The sequence below is a fragment of the Lynx canadensis genome, chromosome E1 (assembly GCF_007474595.2).
Source record: "Lynx canadensis isolate LIC74 chromosome E1, mLynCan4.pri.v2, whole genome shotgun sequence".
NCBI lineage: Eukaryota > Metazoa > Chordata > Mammalia > Carnivora > Felidae > Lynx > Lynx canadensis.
The window spans coordinates 55945127-55964666 of NC_044316.2; the positions used below are offsets into that span (position 1 = coordinate 55945127).

At 53.3% G+C, this 19540-nt stretch overlaps 1 protein-coding gene across 3 annotated transcripts in view; it reads left to right on the forward strand.

Annotated features, from left to right (window-relative positions):
- MGAT5B (alpha-1,6-mannosylglycoprotein 6-beta-N-acetylglucosaminyltransferase B) overlaps positions 1–19540 on the forward strand; it is a 71077-nt gene that overhangs the window by 43244 nt on the left and 8293 nt on the right. The window contains exons 9-14 of one of the 3 annotated variants that reach the window (XM_030295733.1): positions 2746–2877; positions 4290–4423; positions 8548–8678; positions 9115–9120; positions 18352–18507; positions 19286–19432. In XM_030295733.1, the coding sequence (XP_030151593.1) occupies positions 2746–2877; positions 4290–4423; positions 8548–8678; positions 9115–9120; positions 18352–18507; positions 19286–19432 (706 nt within the window). The remainder of the gene's footprint in view (positions 1–2745; positions 2878–4289; positions 4424–8547; positions 8679–9114; positions 9121–18351; positions 18508–19285; positions 19433–19540) is intronic. The other 2 variants (XM_030295737.1, XM_030295735.1) reach the window with 2 other exon arrangements.

The following is a 19540-nucleotide window of genomic DNA, read 5'->3' on the forward strand; positions in this document are numbered from 1 at the left end:
AACCCTGGGAGGGAGGCATTTGTATTTGTCTTTTCCCGAGGAGAAAAACGAAATTCCTAGAGGCTTATGACTCCCCCGAGGTTAGCAACAGAACTGGGACTGGAGCCCAATCTCTGCTGGCAGCCGGGGCTCGGGTTTCGGGGATGTCTTTGTGGTCCGACCATCCGCCACCGTGCTGGAGACGCAGGAGAGCTTAGCGGGTGGGAGTGGGGGGAGGGGGAGGGCTCTGGAGCCCCACTGCCTGGGTCCCAATCCCAGCTTCACAGCCTCCTGGCTGTGCAACCCTGGCTAAATTACTAAACCTCTCTGTTTTCCTAGCCTAGAAAGAGGGGAGCAGGAGAAGAATGAGTCTGATCTCCTAGATGAAAGGATTTAAATGAATTAATAAGCTGCGACCGTGCAGAATGGTTCCTTGTTCAAAATGTCAGCCCCGTCAAGGGACAAAGATGATGAGGGCTCGTGCCTTAGAACGTCAGCGCGGAGCCATTCTCCCAGGGGAGAGCTGTGTGTGGCTCAGCTGGCCTCTCGGTGGCCGTGGTGTTTGGGGCAGGGGCCACGGCTGTGGTCGGGGTTCGGGCAACCAAAGGAAGCCCCCGTGACTTTGTTGGCACCACGTGTGGCCACAGAGGGACACGTTGCCTAGAAACCAACTACAAATGTAACGTGGGGAAGTAATCCTCTTATGGTGCCCGTAGCAGCGACCGGACCCACCTACAGTTTGTACTTTAGGGTTGTTAATTGACTTTCCCAGGCCCCGATTCCTGTGGGAGGAGAAGCCCCCCCCTTCCTGGTTTCTGCAAGGAAGGGAGAGGGGGTTCGTCGTCTTGTCCTTCTGTCCGTGGCTCCCCATTGAGTGCAGGGAATCAGGGGAGGGAGGTGGTGTCTCTCTCTAGGTATCTGCTGCAGCCCGGCACAAAAATGATGCTTCTTTCTGGAGCATCAGTTTTACTGGAGGAGTTTTTTGGGGGGGGAGGGTGGGGGGGGCAGAGGGCGAGAGAAAGCCTGTGCTTGAAAGGAAACGACAGAGGTATCCTGGGGAGTAGAAGGCGAAAGTCTGCTCCCCACGTAAAAATACCACCAAATATTTCATGAAGTCTCCAGGCTGTGGGAGCCGTTTCCTGTGGTGGCTCCAGACCCCTGCGGTCTGTGCTCGTTCCGGGTTATTTCAACAACCACGGCAAAAGCTGACGAAGGCTGCCCTGCCTTAGACGTCCTGGGTTTGAGAGTCCCGTGTGGTGGTCCAGTTGGAGAGGGGAGTCACACGGGAGCTGGTCGAGTCGGGGAGGGGACCCTCGGCCACTGTTACGTATATGGATAAGAAAGGTGTTCGATTTTTGCATTCTCCTCTCGACGCTTCGCAGGGGAAGCTGGGTGAGGCTGGGGTGCACCGGCTGGTGGGGAGCAGGCACAGGGAAAGACCCCCCCCGCCTCCTGCTGCCCTTTTCTGCAGGGCACAGCCGACCCCCGATGTCCCCAATCCCCGTCACACACAGCCTCCCCTGACACCTTTCCATCACGGCCTTGTCATCAGTTACCATAAACGGCATTGAAAAGGAGCAGCTTCTGTCAGCGTGCGCAGGGGACAACGTACGCTGGGGACAACGTACGCAGCGCCCCCCTCCCCAGCTTCTGATGGTGGCCGGCAGAGCATGAGCAAAGAGAACGCAAAGACGTCCAGGCTGGTACTTTTCCACCTGGCTTGAATTGGCTCTAGGAGCCCGAGATGTGCCCAGAGAGCTCATCAGTCGTGGCCTTTTGCCATCGATGAGCCGTGACCTTGTCAAAGCTCCTCCCCTACCCTGCCTGAGTCTGCTCTTCATGTGGATCCCTGAAGGGGCTCACTGGGAGGTCTCCCGGACCACGCATCCAAGGGAGTTGGGACTCCAGGGGAGGTGGGTGGCTGCTGTGGGGTCCCCACAGAAAAGGGGGCTTTTCCACGCCAGGCTTGGCTCAGGGGCTCAGTACAGACTTACTGAATGAGCGATCTAAATGCCTCCTTGTGTCCTGCAGGGGGGTGGGTTTTCAGGCTGAGCCGGGGCTCCTGCGTGGTGGGCAGGGAAGTCCAATGCCAAGATTTTACACGGGCGGCTGTGGCCGTGTCCTCCGGGCTCCAGTGACATGACCCAAAGGCTCTGGCACTGGGTCACCAGAGGAAAGCTTCTGTGTAAATGATCTAGCAGGCTGGGTGACCCTGGGGGGCAGGGCTGGGCATCTCTGTGGGCCAGGAGCCAGTCCGCAGAGCTGAATTCAATCTTCTGAGGCAGGGGCTTCTGCTCCAAACACGGAAGACACCTTGAGGACCATAGTGGGCATTGATGGCGATTTGTGAACGCTAGATAAAGGTGCCCCCTCTGGGCGGGCGCAGGCCTGCGGGGAGCACATTTGTGCAAATCAACAAAAGGTGCCCCTTCCGAGTGGCAAGCAGCCCAGGTGAGGGGCACAGCCTGGCAAGCTAGCCCGGGCTGGATCTCAGTCCTGTTTCCTCTCGTTGAGGTCTCTTGGGCAGTGGAAAACTTACACGACTGGACATGGCCACCCTGTTCACTTCCTTTCCAAGTCTGCCAGCGCTCATGTGCCAGCCTCGCTTTCCTTTACGGTGCCCCCCCCCCCGTGTTTATCCTGGGCTGTAAGAACTGGGGGGGGGGGTGCTCCAGGTGTCCCAGACTCGAGGCTGGTTGGGAAGGTGGGGGTCTGCTGCCTGTGGGCCCCTCTTGGGGCTCAGGCTCTGAGGGGCTCTTCTCTCAGTAACTTAGGGGTGCCGCCAGGCCGGGGGAACTGCCCGCTCACCATGCCCCTGCCTTTTGACCTCATCTACACCGACTACCACGGCCTGCAGCAGATGAAGCAGCATATGGGATTATCCTTCAAGAAGTACAGGTGAGTGAGCTCCGGCGGGTGGTGCTGACACTGGCCCCAGGGTGGGGGGACTGCCTTGTCCCTGGACCACGCGGTCGCGGTCGGTCTTGGGGGGGGGGAAGCCCCGCCCTGCCTCTGTCTCCCCTCCCCCACCACTGGCCTTCTTGGAGGAGCTCTGCCCCGCCCCCCCTGCTTCCTCAATTAATACTCGGAGTGCTCCCTTCACTGCCCCTCTGCTGCAGGGCAGCCTGGGGGCGGGGCTCAGAGGTGACCTGGATGGGGTGGGCAGGGGAATCGAATCGCGGGGAGGAGTGGATGGAGTGGCACACTCCAGGGGGCCACGACCTCGGCTTGTGGGTGCTCAGCACCCCCTCCTCCGCCCTCCCTCCACCCCACTCCCCTGGGTTTGGGCGAAGGCCAATGCCGTCGCTCCGGCTCCCAGCTCCCGTCTCTGCAGCCAGCGGGATACTGGGTTTAATTTAGCACCGAGAGCCCTGCTATTTATTACATTTGCTCCAGTCCCATTGACTGTCCTGCATGATTTTATTAGGGAAAAAAAAGTGACAGGCACTGTTATTGCTTTTATTATTAATGCGTGTTCTTCATGCGCTCGGTGCCGCTGCCTCCCACCCCCGGCTCCTCCTCTGGGGGAATAGTGCCGACCTCAGCAGTTTGTGGACAATTCTGGGTCACCGGGAAGGAAGCGGGGTGAGGGAGCTTCCTGGAGGGGTGTCTGAGTCTCAGCAGTTTCCTGCCGGTGCCCACGCCCAGGGGTGGGACGGACAGAGGGGGAGGTTTTGGGGCCGAGACAGAGCCTCCGCCCGGCTGGGAGGTGTACCTGAAGTGGCCAAGCTGGCATTGCCTTCCCCAGATGTGGAAAGAACTGGACGGTTCTGGAAGGTTCCAGTAGGCTCCAACATTGGGGATAATGGTAGTGGCTGGTCCCCCGGGCCCTGCCCTCCGCATCGCAGCCCAGGCAGGCCAGGCGCATCCTGGGGGTGTCAGGCTCCTGAGCAGGGGGGCTGTGTACTCGAATGACTCCTGCTCCCTGCTCAGGAAAGTGCAAATCCTACAGGTGACCCCCCCCAACCAGGCAGGACACCCCCCCCCCCCGCCACTAGGCTCCCTTGGGGCAGCCGAAATAACGAACAGTTCCTGACTGAGTGGTCTATGGTTCACACAACCCTGGGACAGGTGGGCTTTTGTTATCCTCACTTGACCGATGGTGGAGCTCACCCAGCGAGGTTAAGGCGCTTGCCTGGGGTCACACAGCTAGGTAGTGTCTGAGCCCAAGCTCTGACCACAGTTGCAGTAGCACCCGGCCACTGGCTGGTTACAGTGCCCCTGCTGGGGCAACCCAGCCCAGGGAGACACAGGAGGTGGCTGACCCTGGTTCCTGGTACCCACCCCCCCACCCCCGGGGCGGGGAGCAGATGCCGAATCCGGGTCATTGACACCTTCGGGACAGAACCCGCATACAACCATGAGGAATACGCCACGTTGCACGGATACCGGACCAACTGGGGCTACTGGAACCTCAACCCCAAGCAGTTCATGACCATGTTCCGTGAGTGTCCCGGGCACAGGATGTGGTGGTGGTGGGGGCGGTCAGGGGCAGTTGGGGCCTCCTCGTGGCTCTCAGGGGTGCGTGGGAGGAGCAGGGTCCCCTATTCCTCCCTGGCTTTCCTCTCCCGGGCCAGTGTGGGAGCAGGGCAGGCCCAGGCACCTGCCTGCCCCAGGAAAGCCTTGTTCCCCCTTCAGCAAATGTGTGACCCAGACAGGAAGTGTCTTGTGGTGTCTAGGGAGCAGGCAGTACGGAGGAAGCAGCCTGGAGGGAAGGGCGGGGGTGGGGGCTTCCAGCCTGGCTTGGAAGAAACGTGGTGACCTTTCCAACACGGAGGAAGTGGCCTTTGCCTCCAGAATCACAGGCTGCTCTCAGAGAGATGCTGAGCACACGTTCCAGAACAACGAGGATTCAGTGACCTTGTAGAAAGAGAGGCCAAAAGTGCACTGGGGAGCTCTAGGGGGTGGCGAAGGGGCAGGACAGGCAGGCTCTTCTAAGTGGAGGGACCAGATGAAGTGAAGGCAGATGTGGAAAGAAGTGGAAGGTTCTGGAAGGTTCTGGAAGGTTCCAGTAGTCTCCAGCATTGGGGATAATGGGAAGTAACCCTGGGGGCTGGGGTCCCTGTGGAAACCCTCTGACGGTGGGTGCCAGGCAAGGAGTGTGGTTAGAGCTCAGCCTTAGAGCTATTTTTAATGAGACTCTAAAATATATACACACGCTGACCTGCCCTCTTACCTGCAGCGCGGTGAAGATAATTTAATCTTTTCTTGACAACGAAGGGTCAATTCTCTCTGGCTCTGGCGCGCACGAGCCTGCCCTTCGGGGTTGGCAGAGGTGTGCGGAGCTGGGTCCCCTTGCTAAGTGGCCCCTTCTGCTGTCACTGTTTGATGTGGTGCTTTTTCTCCTCGTTGGGCAGCTATCAGCTGTCACATTTAATTGTTGTCAGTGTAGCTGCCTCCAGCAGCGTCTTGCACAGCTAATTTGTGGCTCTTTGAAGGCTCTGGGTTGGAAAGCCAGATAAGCACCTTTGTTAGGCTGTATCTAAATTCAGAGCAAACTAGGTTCCGAGCAGGGTCCCAGGAACTTGCGTAGAAGTAAAGTACCCGCTATTTATTTCGTCTGTCAAATTAATGCGCCTCTTTGGGGCGCTTAGGGTCCTTTTTTGTCTTCATCTCCGGGTTCTAGGACACATTAGTGGCAGATGCAATTTCTCGGCACATAGGTGATGGCTTGATTGGATCCCAGAAGGTTGGGAAGGTGGGATGGTTCCTTGGAGCCCAGAGGAGGAAACTGAGGCCCGGAGGTCTGAGGCCACATGGCTCTGTGGGGACCAGACTCTGGAGGGAAAGGAGGTGGGGATAGTGGTAAGGGGCAGTGGTAGAGGAGAGGGGGAAGCAGGATGTGGGTTAAGAGGCTTCTGCAATAATCTACACTGAAAAAATGGAGGATTTATGTGGGGTGGGGCCCGCTGGATGTGGAGTTCCAAACCTGGAGAACTCCTACTCATCCTCTAAAACCCCAACTCAAATGCCTCCTTTATTTATTATCACTTCCACTGATTCCTTTCATCTTATCTGGGTGCAATATATTCACCTGTTTTTATAACTTATTTTATTAATTAAAAAAATTTTTGTAACGTTTTATTATGTATTTTTGAGAGACAGAGACAGAGCACGAGCAGGGGAGGATTAGAGAGAGAGGGAGACACAGAATCCGAAGCAGGCTCCAGGCTCCAAGCTCCAAGAGCTGGACGCGGGGCTTGAACTCAAACTGTGAGGTCGTGACCTGAGCCAAAGTCGGACACCTGACTGACCGAGCCACCCAGGCGCCCCTGTTTTTATAACTTATAAATCCATTTCTACAAAAGCGTTTATTGAAGTATATTAGAGTTACTTGCTCATACACTGATCTCTCCCTGATAGATTATGAACCACTCAGAAGGGGGGGCCACTGACTGATTTATCTCCCTGGAGCCTATCAAGGTCCTCGGAAAATGTTAATTGAGTGAATACATTAAAGAAACAGAACAAAAAAGGAAGAGAGAGTTGGCGGGTCCAGGGCAGAATTCATGAGCAGACTCATTTCCGCATCTAGCCAGGCGGTGTCCCCAGGGTGGCTGCCTCTCTGGGCTCACCCTTGCCCCTGCCCCCACGAGCTCTTGGCTCTTGGTCTCTGTTACTCTAATTGATTGGACACTTCCCTGTCCCACTAGTTCGCTAACTGGTCAGGGTTGGTAGAATGAGGGATTCTTCGGCTGGGTGAGTAGGGAGGAAATGGCAATCAGGAGAGAGGCCTGGGGTGTCTAGAGTGGGGGGAAGCAGGTGGGGCCAGAGGGAGGGAGATGGGGCTGGGCGGGCAAACTGGGGAGAGAGGGTCTGGTCTGTCCTCCTGGGCCCCCCCCCCTTCCCAATCTGGGTGGAGCCTCCTCAAACAGGAGAGCTGCCCGCATCCTGACCATCACAGAAATAACTCCAGGCTTCCGGGGCCCCTCCTTATGCTCCGGAAACTCTAGAAGAAAGATCATTTTGTCCTGGGGTCAGCAAAGGCCCTTCCTTACAGCTGGAGTTTCAGACCCAAGAATCCACGAGCTTTTTGGGGGCACTTAGGCAGGAAACCTTTCCTTCTACGATGCTCCAGACATTGATTGTGACGGTTTGTGGGTAGAAATAGTACGTGAAATCGACACATTGGATCGAAGTATACAGCTCCGTGTCAGAAATGCTAAAATGTGAAAACACGCTCGCGGGATGAAGAAATGGCATCTTTGGGCCAGGGCTGTTCTGGGAAATCGAGGACGCGCGGTCTCTGCCAACCTGCTCGCCGCAGCCCCTCCCACCCCGGAAGGCGGAGTGGATGTCACTGGGCTCAACAAATGTTCTGTCCAAGGTCCTGAACACGATGGGAGGGACCCTGTGCCTTGCGAATCCGTGGCACGGGTGCTGAGGCAGACAGAGCTAAGTAGCACGACCGTGGAACAGCGAGAGAGGCTGAAGTGCATTCCCTGCCCCCGGTGCGCTGGGTTCTGGGGACAAGGGAGCAGGTCAGAGTGTGGGCTGTACCGTAGCAGAGGCAGAACCACGGGGGCGGGGCCGCAAAGAGAGGGGCACCGGAGCCCAGAGGAGGAGGTGGCATATGAGTGGGGCCCTGAGGCCGGAGAGCATTTTCTCATCCACGTCAGGGGAAGAAGGCGCTCCAGGCAGAGGAAACGGCTGGGGCAAAAAACTTGGAGGTGGGGGAAATCAGGATGTGCCCACGCACTCATGAGCCAGCGCGCCAGGCTCCCCCTCCCAGGTGCCGGGGACAGCGAGGTGAGCCGAGCAGAGCCCCTGCCCTCACGGGGCTTACATTCTGACACCGATAAACGATCCATTTGATGTATAATCTCATGTTTGGGTCAGCAAGTGCAGGGTAAGGGACAGAGAGTGACCAGGGCCAGGAGGGACCTCTCGGCAGGGTCTTGTAGGCAAAGCATGCACGGAGAGAGGGACCGCACCGGGCAGGGTCCCAAGAGGTAGTGAGAGATCCTGCCGAGGGGGGCACGGGGGCAGACCCTGGAGACTGTTGTAGGGACTTTGGCTGTTGGGGCCACCGCAGGGTTTTGTGCAGACGGACCTGGTCTGACCTAAATTTGAAAGGATTGCTCAGGACCTAAAATTGAAAGGCAGTGCCAAGAGAATGGCGGAAATGGGGGTAGGCAGCCGTCACAGTGGCCCAGGACAGAGAACGGTACCCGGGCCAGGGCGGCAGTGATGGAGGCCGTGTGGGACATCCCACCAGGTACCGGCTCTGCTGATGGGTGTCGCCAATGAGAGAAAAGGGGAGGAGCCAAAGCCTCGGTTCCTGAGCGAACCTGGGAGGGAGGACTCTGACCAGGACAGGGTCCTGGCTGTGCCTGTCTGCAAATGAGCAAGGGGACCTCCCAGGGTTCCCTCTGCTCACGGCTCCGCTCTGGGGAGGGAGAGGCCCGGGGCCAGGACACTGATGGGTGCTCTGCCCCTCCTCCACCCGCCCCCCCATCCCCGTCCCCGTCTAACGGGGCCCCCTCTGATGGGGCCAGGGCAGGTAGACCCGGGGCGCGTCCGTGGCTGTGTGGCAAGCCCCTTCCTGACCCCGTGGTCTGGCCGCAGCTCACACCCCGGACAACTCCTTCATGGGCTTCGTGTCCGAGGAGCTCAACGAGACGGAGAAGCAGCTCATCAGAGGCGGCAAGGCCAGCAACATGGCTGTGGTGTACGGCAAGGAGGCGAGTATCTGGAAGGTGAGAACGCCCCCCCCCCCAGAACTTCCACCCCCCAGCTCTGGATGTAGAAGTGTCCCCCACTGATGGGTCAGAAAAGAGAGGTCCCTAATTGCCACTGAAAACACCCAGCCTGGGGGCTGCTAACCTGCCCCCCTCGGCCCCTGCTGTGCAACGCTCTCAGATGTCCTTTATCAAGGACTGTGCCTTGACCCGCCACCCTCCCTAGGAACAGATCCATAAACACTGTGAGCCCGGCAAGGGGGCTTAGGCTTGACTTGGGGGTGCTGCAGGGTGGGAGGCAGGAGCGCAGAAGGCAGGAGAGGCTAAGGATTAGAGCCCCATCTTCAGGACGGGGTCCCCGGGGAAGCGGTACCTGTGCGGGAGGTCATGTGCTCACTGCTCACTGACCTGTTCTCTCTCCTCTTTTCTCTGTGCCCTCCTGGCAACGAGGCAGCTCCAGGTACGGTGACCGCTTGCCATAGTCTCTCCTCCTGTTCCTCTCTGTTCTCAATAGGGCATCCCCTGGCGGGGGGGGGGTGCTCTCGAGTCCCCCCCCCCACCCCGACCCCACAGGGTGTAGGGGGAGGGATGGAGGTCATTCTCATGTGATGCCAAATGAGCAAGCTGCCGCGGGGCGCTCGGGCCGGGGGTGGCACCGGCCGCATCTGCTTCTTCCAGAACAACACTGCCAAAGAGCTGCCCCAAGAGATGAGAGGTTATGAAGTCTGGGAAGAGAAAGGCTTTATCTGTAGCTCAGGCGTCTCTGTGATAGCCGGGAGCGACGCTGTTCTGCAAGGGGCCTCAAAGAAGCTGCCTCCCAAAAAAGACATCTTTGCTCTGGTCTCTGTGGCTGGGGGAAGCCGGAGGTGGCGTGATGAACAGCATGAAAGGAGCATCCTGGGACAGTCGCCTCCCAGGGTTCAGGAGGACAGGTGGCACAGGAGTGTGGGACGGGGGAGACTGAGGCCCTCACCTCCTCACGGGATTGGCTGAATTTTGTGCCAGACGCCCGTCTCATCTGGGTGCCCAGAAAACAGGGCTTGTGGCTCAGACCTGGGTGCTATTTTGTGAGAGCGTGTAGCCCAGGGAGCAGGAGTAGGGCAGGGGTGGGTGGAAGAGGGGCAGAAGGTAGGCCCGCCCTTGCCGCTGGAGGAAACAGGCCAGTTATCAGAAGACCCGTCCGGGGGGCCTTTTCAGACGGCAGGTCGGGACCCATGGATAAATCGCGAAGTTAGCCCAGAGCTCTGAAGTTTTTCTGCTCGGCTTTCCTGAGGAATAATTGACAAGGGAAAATCGTATGGTTCTTAGGTTGTACAACACGATGGCTTGATATGCACATGTATTGCGAAAGGAACGCTACGATCAAGCTGATTAACACACCTTCACCCCATATAGTCATCTGTGTGTGTGTGCGAGTGTGCGTGCGTGCGTGTGGTAAGAGCACTTAAGATCTGTTCTCTCAGCAAATGGCAAGTGCACCCTACAGTATTGTTAACCACAGTCACCACACTGTTCATTAGGTCCCCGAACTCACGCGTCCTCCAACTGAAAGCTTGTTCCTTTGACCAGCCTCTCCCCGCTTTTGCACCTCCAGCCCCCAGCAGCCACCATTTCTATGAGCTCCCCTCTTTTAGATTCCACATATAAGGGAGATCATGCCGTATCTGTCTTTTTCTAACTTAGAGAGTCTCAAATAGCCTTTTGAAATGAAATAGGATCACAGAAACTGTAGAATAAAGGAATATCAGAGGACCTTTATGTATTAAGAGGAAATGTAGTTTTAAGATTTTATTTTTTTATTTTATTTGCTTAAAATTTTTTGGTTTTTTTTTGAGAGGGAGAGAGACAGAGACAGAGAGTGTGAGTGGGGGAGGGGCAGAGAGAGTGGGAGACACAGAATTCGAAGCAGGCTTCAGGCTCTGAGCTGTCAGTGCAGAGCTGGACACGGGGCTTGAACCCATGAACCGTGAGATCATGACCTGAGCCTAAGTCGGATGCTAAACTGACTGAGCCACCCAGGTGCCCCTTAAGATTTTATTTTTTAAATAATCTCCACATCCTGGCACAAAAACAGACACTCAGATCAATGGAACAGAATAGAGAAACCAGAAATGGACCCACAAACGTATGGCCAACTGATCTTTGACAAAACAGGAAAGAATATCCAATGGAATAAAGACAGTCTCTTCAGCAAGTGGTGCTGGGAAAACTGGACAGCGACATGCAGAAAAATGAACCTGGACCACTTTCTTACACCACACACAAAAATAAACTCAAAATGGATGAAAGGCCTAACTTAAGACAGGAAGCCATCAAAATCCTCGAGGAGAAAGCAGGCAAAAACCTCTTTGACCTCGGCTGCAGCAGCTTCTCACTCAACACCTCTCCAGAGGCACGGGAAACAAAAGCAAAAATGAACTTTTGGGACCTCGTCTAAATAAAAAGCTACTACACAGTGAAGGAAATCATCAGCAAAACTAAAAGGCAACCGACGGAATGGGAGAAGATAGTTGCAAACGACATATCAGATAAAGGGTTGGTATCCAAAATCTCTAAAGAGCTTATCAAACTCAACACCAAAAACACAAAGAATCCAGTGAAGAAATGGGCAAAAGACGTGAACAGACACTTCTCCAAAGAAGACATCCAGATGGCCAACCGACACATGAAAAGATGCTCAACATCACTCATCATCAGGGAAATACAAATCAAAACCACAATGAGATACCACCTCACACCTGTCAGAATGGCTCACATTAACAATTCAGGCAACCACAGATGTTGGCGAGGATACGGAGAGAGAGGATCTCTTTTGCACTGCTGATGGGAATGCAAGCTGGTGCAGCCACTCTGGAAAACAGTATGGAGGTTCCTCAAAAAACTAAAAATTGAACTACCCTATGACCCAGCAATTGCACTACTAGGCATTTATCCACAGGATACAGGTGTGCTGTTTTGAAGGGGCACATGCACCCCCACGTTTATAGCAGTGCTATCGACAATAGCCAAAGTATGGCAAGAGCCCAAATGTCCATCAATAGATGAATGGATAAAGATGTGGTGTATATATATACAATGGAGTATTACTCGGCAATCAAAAAGAATGAAATCTTGCCATTTGCAACTACGTGGATGGAACTAGAGGGTATTATGTTAAGTGAAATTAGAGAAAGGCAAATATATGACTTCATTCATATGAGGACTTTAAGACACAGAACAGATGAACACAAGGGAAGGGAAGCAAAAATAATATAAAAACAAGGAGGGGGACAAAACATTAGAGACTCTTAAATATGGAGAACAGAGGGTTACTGGCAAGGTTGTGGGAGCAGGGGGATGGGCTAAATGGCTAAAGGGCATTAAGGAATCTACTCCTGAATTCATTGCTGCACTATATGCTAACTAACTTGGATGTAAATTAAAAAAAAAAAAAAAAAAGAGAGACTAGATTTGAAAAAAAAAAAAAATCTCCACACCCAACACGGGGCTTGAACACATGACCCCGAGATCAAGAGTCACATGCTCTATCAACTGAGCCAGCCAGGTGCCCCAAGAGTACATCTTGTTTTGCGAAACTGAAAATTTATATGCATGTGGTGCCTGGGTGGCTCAGTCAGTTAAGCGTCCGACTTGAGCTCAGGTCATGATCTCATCGTTGGTGGGTTCGAGCCCCGTGTCAGACTCTGTGCTGACAGCTCAGAGCCTAGAGCCTGCTTCGGATTCTGTGTCTCCCTCTCTCTCTCTGCCCCTCCCCTGCTCACCCTCTGTCTCAAAAATAAATATTTAAAAATTTTTTAAAATAAAGTTTACATGCATGCGTGCACACGCACATGCATAACACGCACACGCATTATACACACATACATAATGCACATTCACGACACATACATGCATATACACGTGCAGACATACATAAATACATGTGTGTACGGGTGAAAAAAGGCTGCTGAACAATATATATAACGTGAACCGTTTGTGCATGTGTTTTAAGGAAAATGTAACTATGCTTTGAGTGCATCAAAGATCTGAAAAGGTACACAAGAAACCATCCTAACAGCTGCCTCCTGCGACAGAATGAGGAAATTGATGGGGGTGTAGAGACATTCTCTCTACACTTACATTCATGGTTTGCTTCTTCTGTGAGCATATTTAGTTTTACGAGACGTAGTCCTTTTATATTTAGTGTGGTTTCTGATATATTTGGCTTTGGATCTACCATTTCACTAGCTGACTTCTATTTCTTTTTCTTTCCTGTTCCACGTTCTTTCCCCTCTCATTTCTTGTCTTCTTTTACACCGATCTGTGTTTTGAAACTCACGCCCTCTTAGCTGACTCATACTCTCTCCTAGTCTTGTAGTGCCTGCTGTAAAGATGATAACATGCATCCTTGACTTATCACAGTCTAGATAAGTCAGTACCTTTACCTTTTATTAGATAATAAAAGAACATTAAAGTGTTTAATTACATCCCCCCAACGTAGGTGCTCTGATTTTAATTCCCTGAAAATGCCTTTACTTCACCCTTATTCCTAGAGGATATGTTCGCTGTGTACAGAATTCTAGCTTGGTGGTTATTTTCTTTCAGCATTATGAAAATACTGTCTTCTGGCTTCTGTCCTTTCTGTGAGCCTTGCCATTCCTTTAATGGTAATCTGTCATGGGCGCCTGGGTGGCTCAGTCGGTTAAGCATCTGACTTTGGCTCAGGTCATGATCTCACGGTTCGTAGGTTCGAGCCCCGCGTCGGGTTCTGTGCTGACAGCTCAGAGCCTGGAGCCTGCTTCAGATTCTGCGTCTCCCTCTCTCTCTGCCCCTCCCCTGTTCACACTCTGTCTCTGTCTCAAAACTAAATAAACATTTAAATTTTTTTTAATGTTTATTTATTTTTGAGACAGAGAGAGACAGAGCATGAACAGGGGAGGGGCAGAGAGAGAGGGAGACGCAGAATCTGAAACGGGCTCCAGGCTCTGAGCTGTCAGCCCAGAGCCCGACGCGGGGCTCGAACTCACGGACCGTGAGATCATGACCTGAGCCGAAGTCGGACGCTCAACCGACTGAGCCACCCAGGCGCCCCAAAACTAAATAAACATTTAAAAAATATATAATTTATTTAAAAATTAAAAAAAAAAAAGAAAGGGGGTGCCTGGGTGGCTCAGTCGGTTGAGCGTCCAACTTCGGTTCAGGTCGTGATCTCACAGCTCTTGAGTTCAGGCCCCACGTTGGGCTCTGTGCTGACAGCTCGGAGACTGGAGCCTGTTTCAGATTCTGTGTCTCCGTCTCTCTCTGCCCCTCCCCTGCTCGCACTGTCTCTCTCTCTCTTTCTCAAAAATAAATAAACATTAAAAAAGAATAAAGGTAAACTGTTGTCCTCCTTTGCTCACTTTTACGACCTCTGTGTGTTTGGTTTCCAGTAGGCTTACTATGGTGTGCCTCGTTGTGGCTTTTTCTTGATTTATCCTACATGGTGTTTATAGAGCTCTTGGATTTGTGGTTTGATCTGTCGTTCGTCTTAGAAGATTCTCAGTTAGTTATCTCTCTAAGTATTGCTTCTGCCTCTCTCTCTCTCTCTCTCTCTCTCTCTCTCTCTCTCTCTCCTTTGCTTCTGGGTCTCTATTTCCACATACATAGCTTCTTTGTCTCTTACATTCCTTTCTGTAATCTCCACCCTTGCGGTGTGCTTCATTCTGGATGTTTCCTTCTGTTCTTTCACTAAACGAATTCTCTCTTCAGCTGGGTCCAATCTGCGGTGAAATCCACCCATTCAGTTCCTAATTTCAGCTGCTATATTTCTCACTTCTAATATTTCCATTTGGTTTCAAACCTCGTCTTCTATTTCCTTGACTACATTCAGCAGACTTATCTTGAGGTCTGTATCTGGTAACTCCAGCTTCTAGAGCTTCTATGGGTCTCTTTTTATTGTCTGTTTCTCTTGGGTTTTGATCATATTGTCATGCACCCGATTCTTCTAAAAATCAAGGTGTTTAAATTTTTTCTTTAAAAATCTATTTGTGGGATGCCTGGGTGGCTCAGTCGGTGAGGTGTCTGACTTTGGCTCAGGTCATGATCTCAGTTTATGAGTTCGAGCCCTGCATCGGGCTTTGTGCTGACAGCTCGGAGCCTGGAGCCTGCTTCCGATTCTGTGTCTCCCTCCTCTCTCTGCCCCTGCCCCATTTTCACTGTTTCTCTCTCTCTCTCAAAAATAAATAAACAGTAAAAAAAAATTTTAAATCTATCTTTAACAGGCTTTACTGAGTCTGGATGTGCAGTCCACCACACGTTTCAAATGGATAGTCTCGACATACGTGTACATACGTGTGAAACCATCGCCACAATCAGGATAGTGCCTCTGTCACCCAGGTTCCCTTCCTCCTGCCTGTCCCCTCCTCCCTGCCAGACAGCCCGTGAGTTGCTTTCTGTCACCACAGGTTAGTGGTGATATCACTTTCTATGATTTTATATAAATGGACTCCTCTGGTGTATGCTCAGTTTTTGGTCTGGGTTTTCTCACCAAGTATAATTATGTCAAGATTCATCCGTGTTATCGCATGTATCAATAATTGTTTCCTCTTTATGGCTGAATAGTGTTCCATTGTATGGAGGTACCCAGCCCATATTTTGCGTGTGTTCACCTGTTAGTGGACGTTGGGGTCGTTTTCAGTATTTGGCCGTTACAAGCAGAGCTGTTATGAACATCCACGTACAAACGTCTGTACGGACATATCCTTTCATTTCCCTTGGGTAGATCCCTAGACGTGAATTGGCTGAATCGTAACAGTAGAACTGCGTTGAACGTTTTTGGAGCCGTGGGGAGCAGTGGTCGTACTATTTTATGATTCTACCGGCAACGTGTGAGAGTTCTGTTTCCTTTGCAAATTCGTCAATACTTCCATGGCCGGTCTTTTCCATTTGAGCCATTCTGACAGATGTGCAATGATATCGTACGGTTTCCGCTTGTAGTCCCCTACGTCTGATGATGGCGAAGATATTTTTGCGGCCCTATTTGTCCCCCTATATCCTTTTGGGGGTCTTTTCAAAGTCTGTCCATTTAAAGAATTGAGTTGTTTGTTTTATCATTGAGTTGTTAAAGTTCTTTACACGTTCTGAATAGAGGTCCCATATCAAATACATGCTTGGCAAATATTTTCTGTCTGAGGCTTGTCTTCCTTCTCCAGAGGGCAAAGTTCTTTATTTTAACAAAGTCCAGCGTTTTATGGCTTGTGCTTCTGGGGTCGTATCTAAGAAATCTTTGCCTAACCCAAGGTCACAAGGGGTCTTCCCCAGTGTTTGATAGTTTTAGGTTTTACATTTAAGTCTATGATCCGTCGTGAATTAACTTTTGTGTATGATGCGGAGGGCAGATTAAACTTCTAATTCGTTTTCTTCTTTCGCACGTGGACGCGCAACGTTCCGTGACCATTGGCTGAAGACACGATCCTTCCTCCCCTGAAATGTCTTTGTGCCTTTGCCAAAAATCAATTGGCCATGCGCGTGCGGGTCTATTTCTGTACTCTCTGTTCTATCCCATTGATCTATCTTGACGCCTACAGCACACGGCCTTAACTAGTGTACTTTTACAATAAGTCTTGAAATCGGGTAATGTAAGTCTGCCCGCTTTCTTCTCTTGTCAGGTTGTTTCTTCTAAGCCTGCTGGGGTTTTGACTGGGATTTCATTGGTGGTGGTAGTGCTGTGGTGGTCCTTCTCCTCCTCCTCCCCCTTCTTTCTCCTCCTCCTCCTTCTCCTCCTCCCCCTTCTTTCTCCTCCTCCTCCTTCTCCTTCCCCCTCCTCCTCCTTCTTTCTCCTCCTTCTTTCTCCTCCTTCTCCTCCTCCTCCTCCTCCTCCATTCTGGAAAATGAATATAAAAAAATTGTAGAAATAACTCGAGGTCAAGGATGATGCCGTCTTCTTCCAGACACTCTTGGCTTGTGGCTGGGGCCCCAGCAATCTCAGATCAGTGAGAGTGATCGAGACTATTTAAGACAGATTCGGCTCCCGTAGGGGCTGCTCTAGTTCCGGCCCACCCTTTCTACCAGCGTGTAATTCCTCAGAATTCCAATCCGAAGGGTGGAGTTTCCATCAGCCCCCCACCCCCCACCGCCGCCCAACTCGGCAGACCCCAAACTCTGACTTGTCCCCCCGCTCTGCAAGGTGACCAGAAGCTCTGCTCAAGCCTCCTTGCTGCTGACTCTGGAATCAGCAGGTGCCCCTGTGGGGGAACCCTGGTCTCAGCAGCGACCTCAACAGTCTCCTGACCTTCTTCTCTCAGATCTTGGCCTTGTAATTCTTCACGCTTTGTTAGATTTTCACCACCTTCGCACAAGGTTTTGTACTTCCACATCTTTCCTGGTCGTTCTCAGAGGCAGGGCTGATATGCTTTACCTACTACACCATTACCCGGAGAGGAAGGCTTTTTTACGAAAAACGTGTGCAGTTTGGAGTCTCAAAACGCGACCTGTTCATTATCTTGATGTCCGTTGATAACTTTCTTCAAGAGCCGCGGTTTACAAGACAAAACCTGGGCTGAAGCTCCTTGCTGTCTGACCTCATGGCTAGCCAGCGGGACAGAGAGAACCTGCCTTCTTTTTTCTGGCCTGTTGGCCTGCTGAGGACCTGCCCTCCCTGAACAAAACCCCTCCCTGGCCCGGCCTTCTCTATGATCGCGAAGTTCCTCTCTTCTCAGCTTCTCCTTTCCTCTCTTCTGTGAGTCTCAGAAGCCCCCAAGAAGTACAACCCAGGGGCAGATCCCAATCTTAACTCCTGATGAGATCCTACGCTGCCCATACCTCCCGGCTCAGGGCCCCGGCCATGGGGTCCGACGGGTGCCTGGTGGCTGAGCTGTTATCTCCTCCTCTGTGCCCTGCTTCCTGTTGTCCCCCTCCCCCCAGGCTGGGCCTGTTTCCACATCGAAAGCAGAGCCTGGAGCTGAGACTCGCGTCTGGAGGGGCTGAGCCTTTGCTAGTTTGGGGGTGTTCACTCACAGGTGTCCTCCTTGAGGACGAAGGCCCTGCCTGAGCTCAGTGCCAACACATAGCAAGTGCTCCATAAAAATGTGCTCCGTGGATGGATGGACGATGGGTGGAGGATGGAGGGAGACAGAGAAGGAGGGATGAGATGACCTTGGCCCCACAGCTCCTCAGGTGTTCTTAGAGGTCATCAGGGGTTCCGGGGAGGCGAAGCGGCTTCATTTGGGTGTATTTATAAAAATTTTTTTTTTTCAACGTTTATTTATTTTTGGGACAGAGAGAGACAGAGCATGAACGGGGGAGGGGCAGAGAGAGAGGGAGACACAGAATCGGAAACAGGCTCCAGGCTCCGAGCCGTCAGCCCAGAGCCCGACGCGGGGCTCGAACTCACGGACCGCGAGATCGTGACCTGGCTGAAGTCGGACGCTTAACCGACTGCGCCACCCAGGCGCCCCTCATTTGGGTGTATTTAAATGTGAGTCCCTATACGGTTTCCTTGCAAAGGAAACACTTCCGTGGCTAAAAATAGTCCTGCAGCCTCTCTGGTCTAGTGCAAGTTCTGCAACTCACAGATGAAGAAAATGAGGACCAGAGAGGGGAGGGGCCTTGCCCGAGGTCACGCAGCTGGCTGACGGCTCCGCAGTTTCTGGCTTCCAGACCAGGGGTGTCTCTTTGGACGGCTCTGCCTTCCGCATCTGGGGCGAGGTTCCCATGTCCAACCCTCCTCTTCCAGGGGAAGGACAAGTTTCTGGGCGTCCTGAACAAGTACATGGAGATCCACGGCACTGTGTACTATGAGAGCCAGCGGCCCCCCGAGGTCCCGGCCTTCGTGAAGAACCACGGTCTCTTGCCACAGCCTGAGTTCCAGCAGCTGCTGCGCAAGGCCAAGGTGAGCCCCGCCCCCCGCCGTCCTCACCCCCTCGGTACCGGAGCAGCCCGGTGGACCCCTGGGCCAGGCCTTGCTGTTAGAGCCGCTGAAGGCATGGCAGGCTGAGGGCATGCCCTGGCTGGAGTTCCACGGACTGACTGCTTCTGGAAGTTCTGCACCGTATTCCTGTAGCAGCAGCGGGTACAATGGGCATTGACTCTGGTGCTGGGCCCCGAGGGATCGGGGTCGGCTGAGGCTGGAGGGCCTCCAGCGAGCATTCGGGTCCTCTCCTGCTCTAACCATAGCTCTTCCCGCAGGCCCCCTGGAGATGTGTGTCTGTGGGTGGGCTGGGCGAGGAGGAGCGGCTTTGTGCAGTCAGCAACTTGAACAACCTTACACTGCAGCCCGGGGTTCAGAATCATTTATTGATCGCCTTCCAGCGGGGCCAGCCCTGTGAGCACTCCTGGCGCAAGTTAGGTGCTGAGTGAACCGTTTTTAGGATGTGTGGGTAAAGGTCCTTTAAGCTCAGCTGGAGGTGTGGGTCTGAAACCTCCTAAGCTTGAGACCCTCACCCTTGTCTTTTCCCCTCCAGAATCCTAGCCCGCCGCAGCAGGAACCGGCCATTGATATAACCGAATCACACCTCCTCTTCCCGAATGGGGAAACTGAGGCCTAGAGAGGGGGAAGTGTGTGCCGTGGCACATGGCCGCCTCCTGTGGATGTCCCCGCCCTGGCTCCCTGGGGCCCTGGGCTGCGGTGCCCAGGCTTCCCTGACCATTGTGCCACCTGGCTTCCTCAGCTCTTCATAGGGTTCGGCTTCCCCTACGAGGGCCCTGCCCCGCTGGAGGCCATCGCCAACGGCTGCGTCTTCCTACAGGCCCGCTTTAGCCCGCCCCACAGCTCCCTCAACCACGAGTTTTTCCGAGGCAAGCCCACCTCCAGAGAGGTGAGTGGGGAGGGTCTGACGCGGGGCCCCCACATCACCCGGAAGAGGGAGACAGGCCTGGGGTGAGGGGACACGTGGGACAAGCTGGGGGGGGAGGGGGCGTCCCCT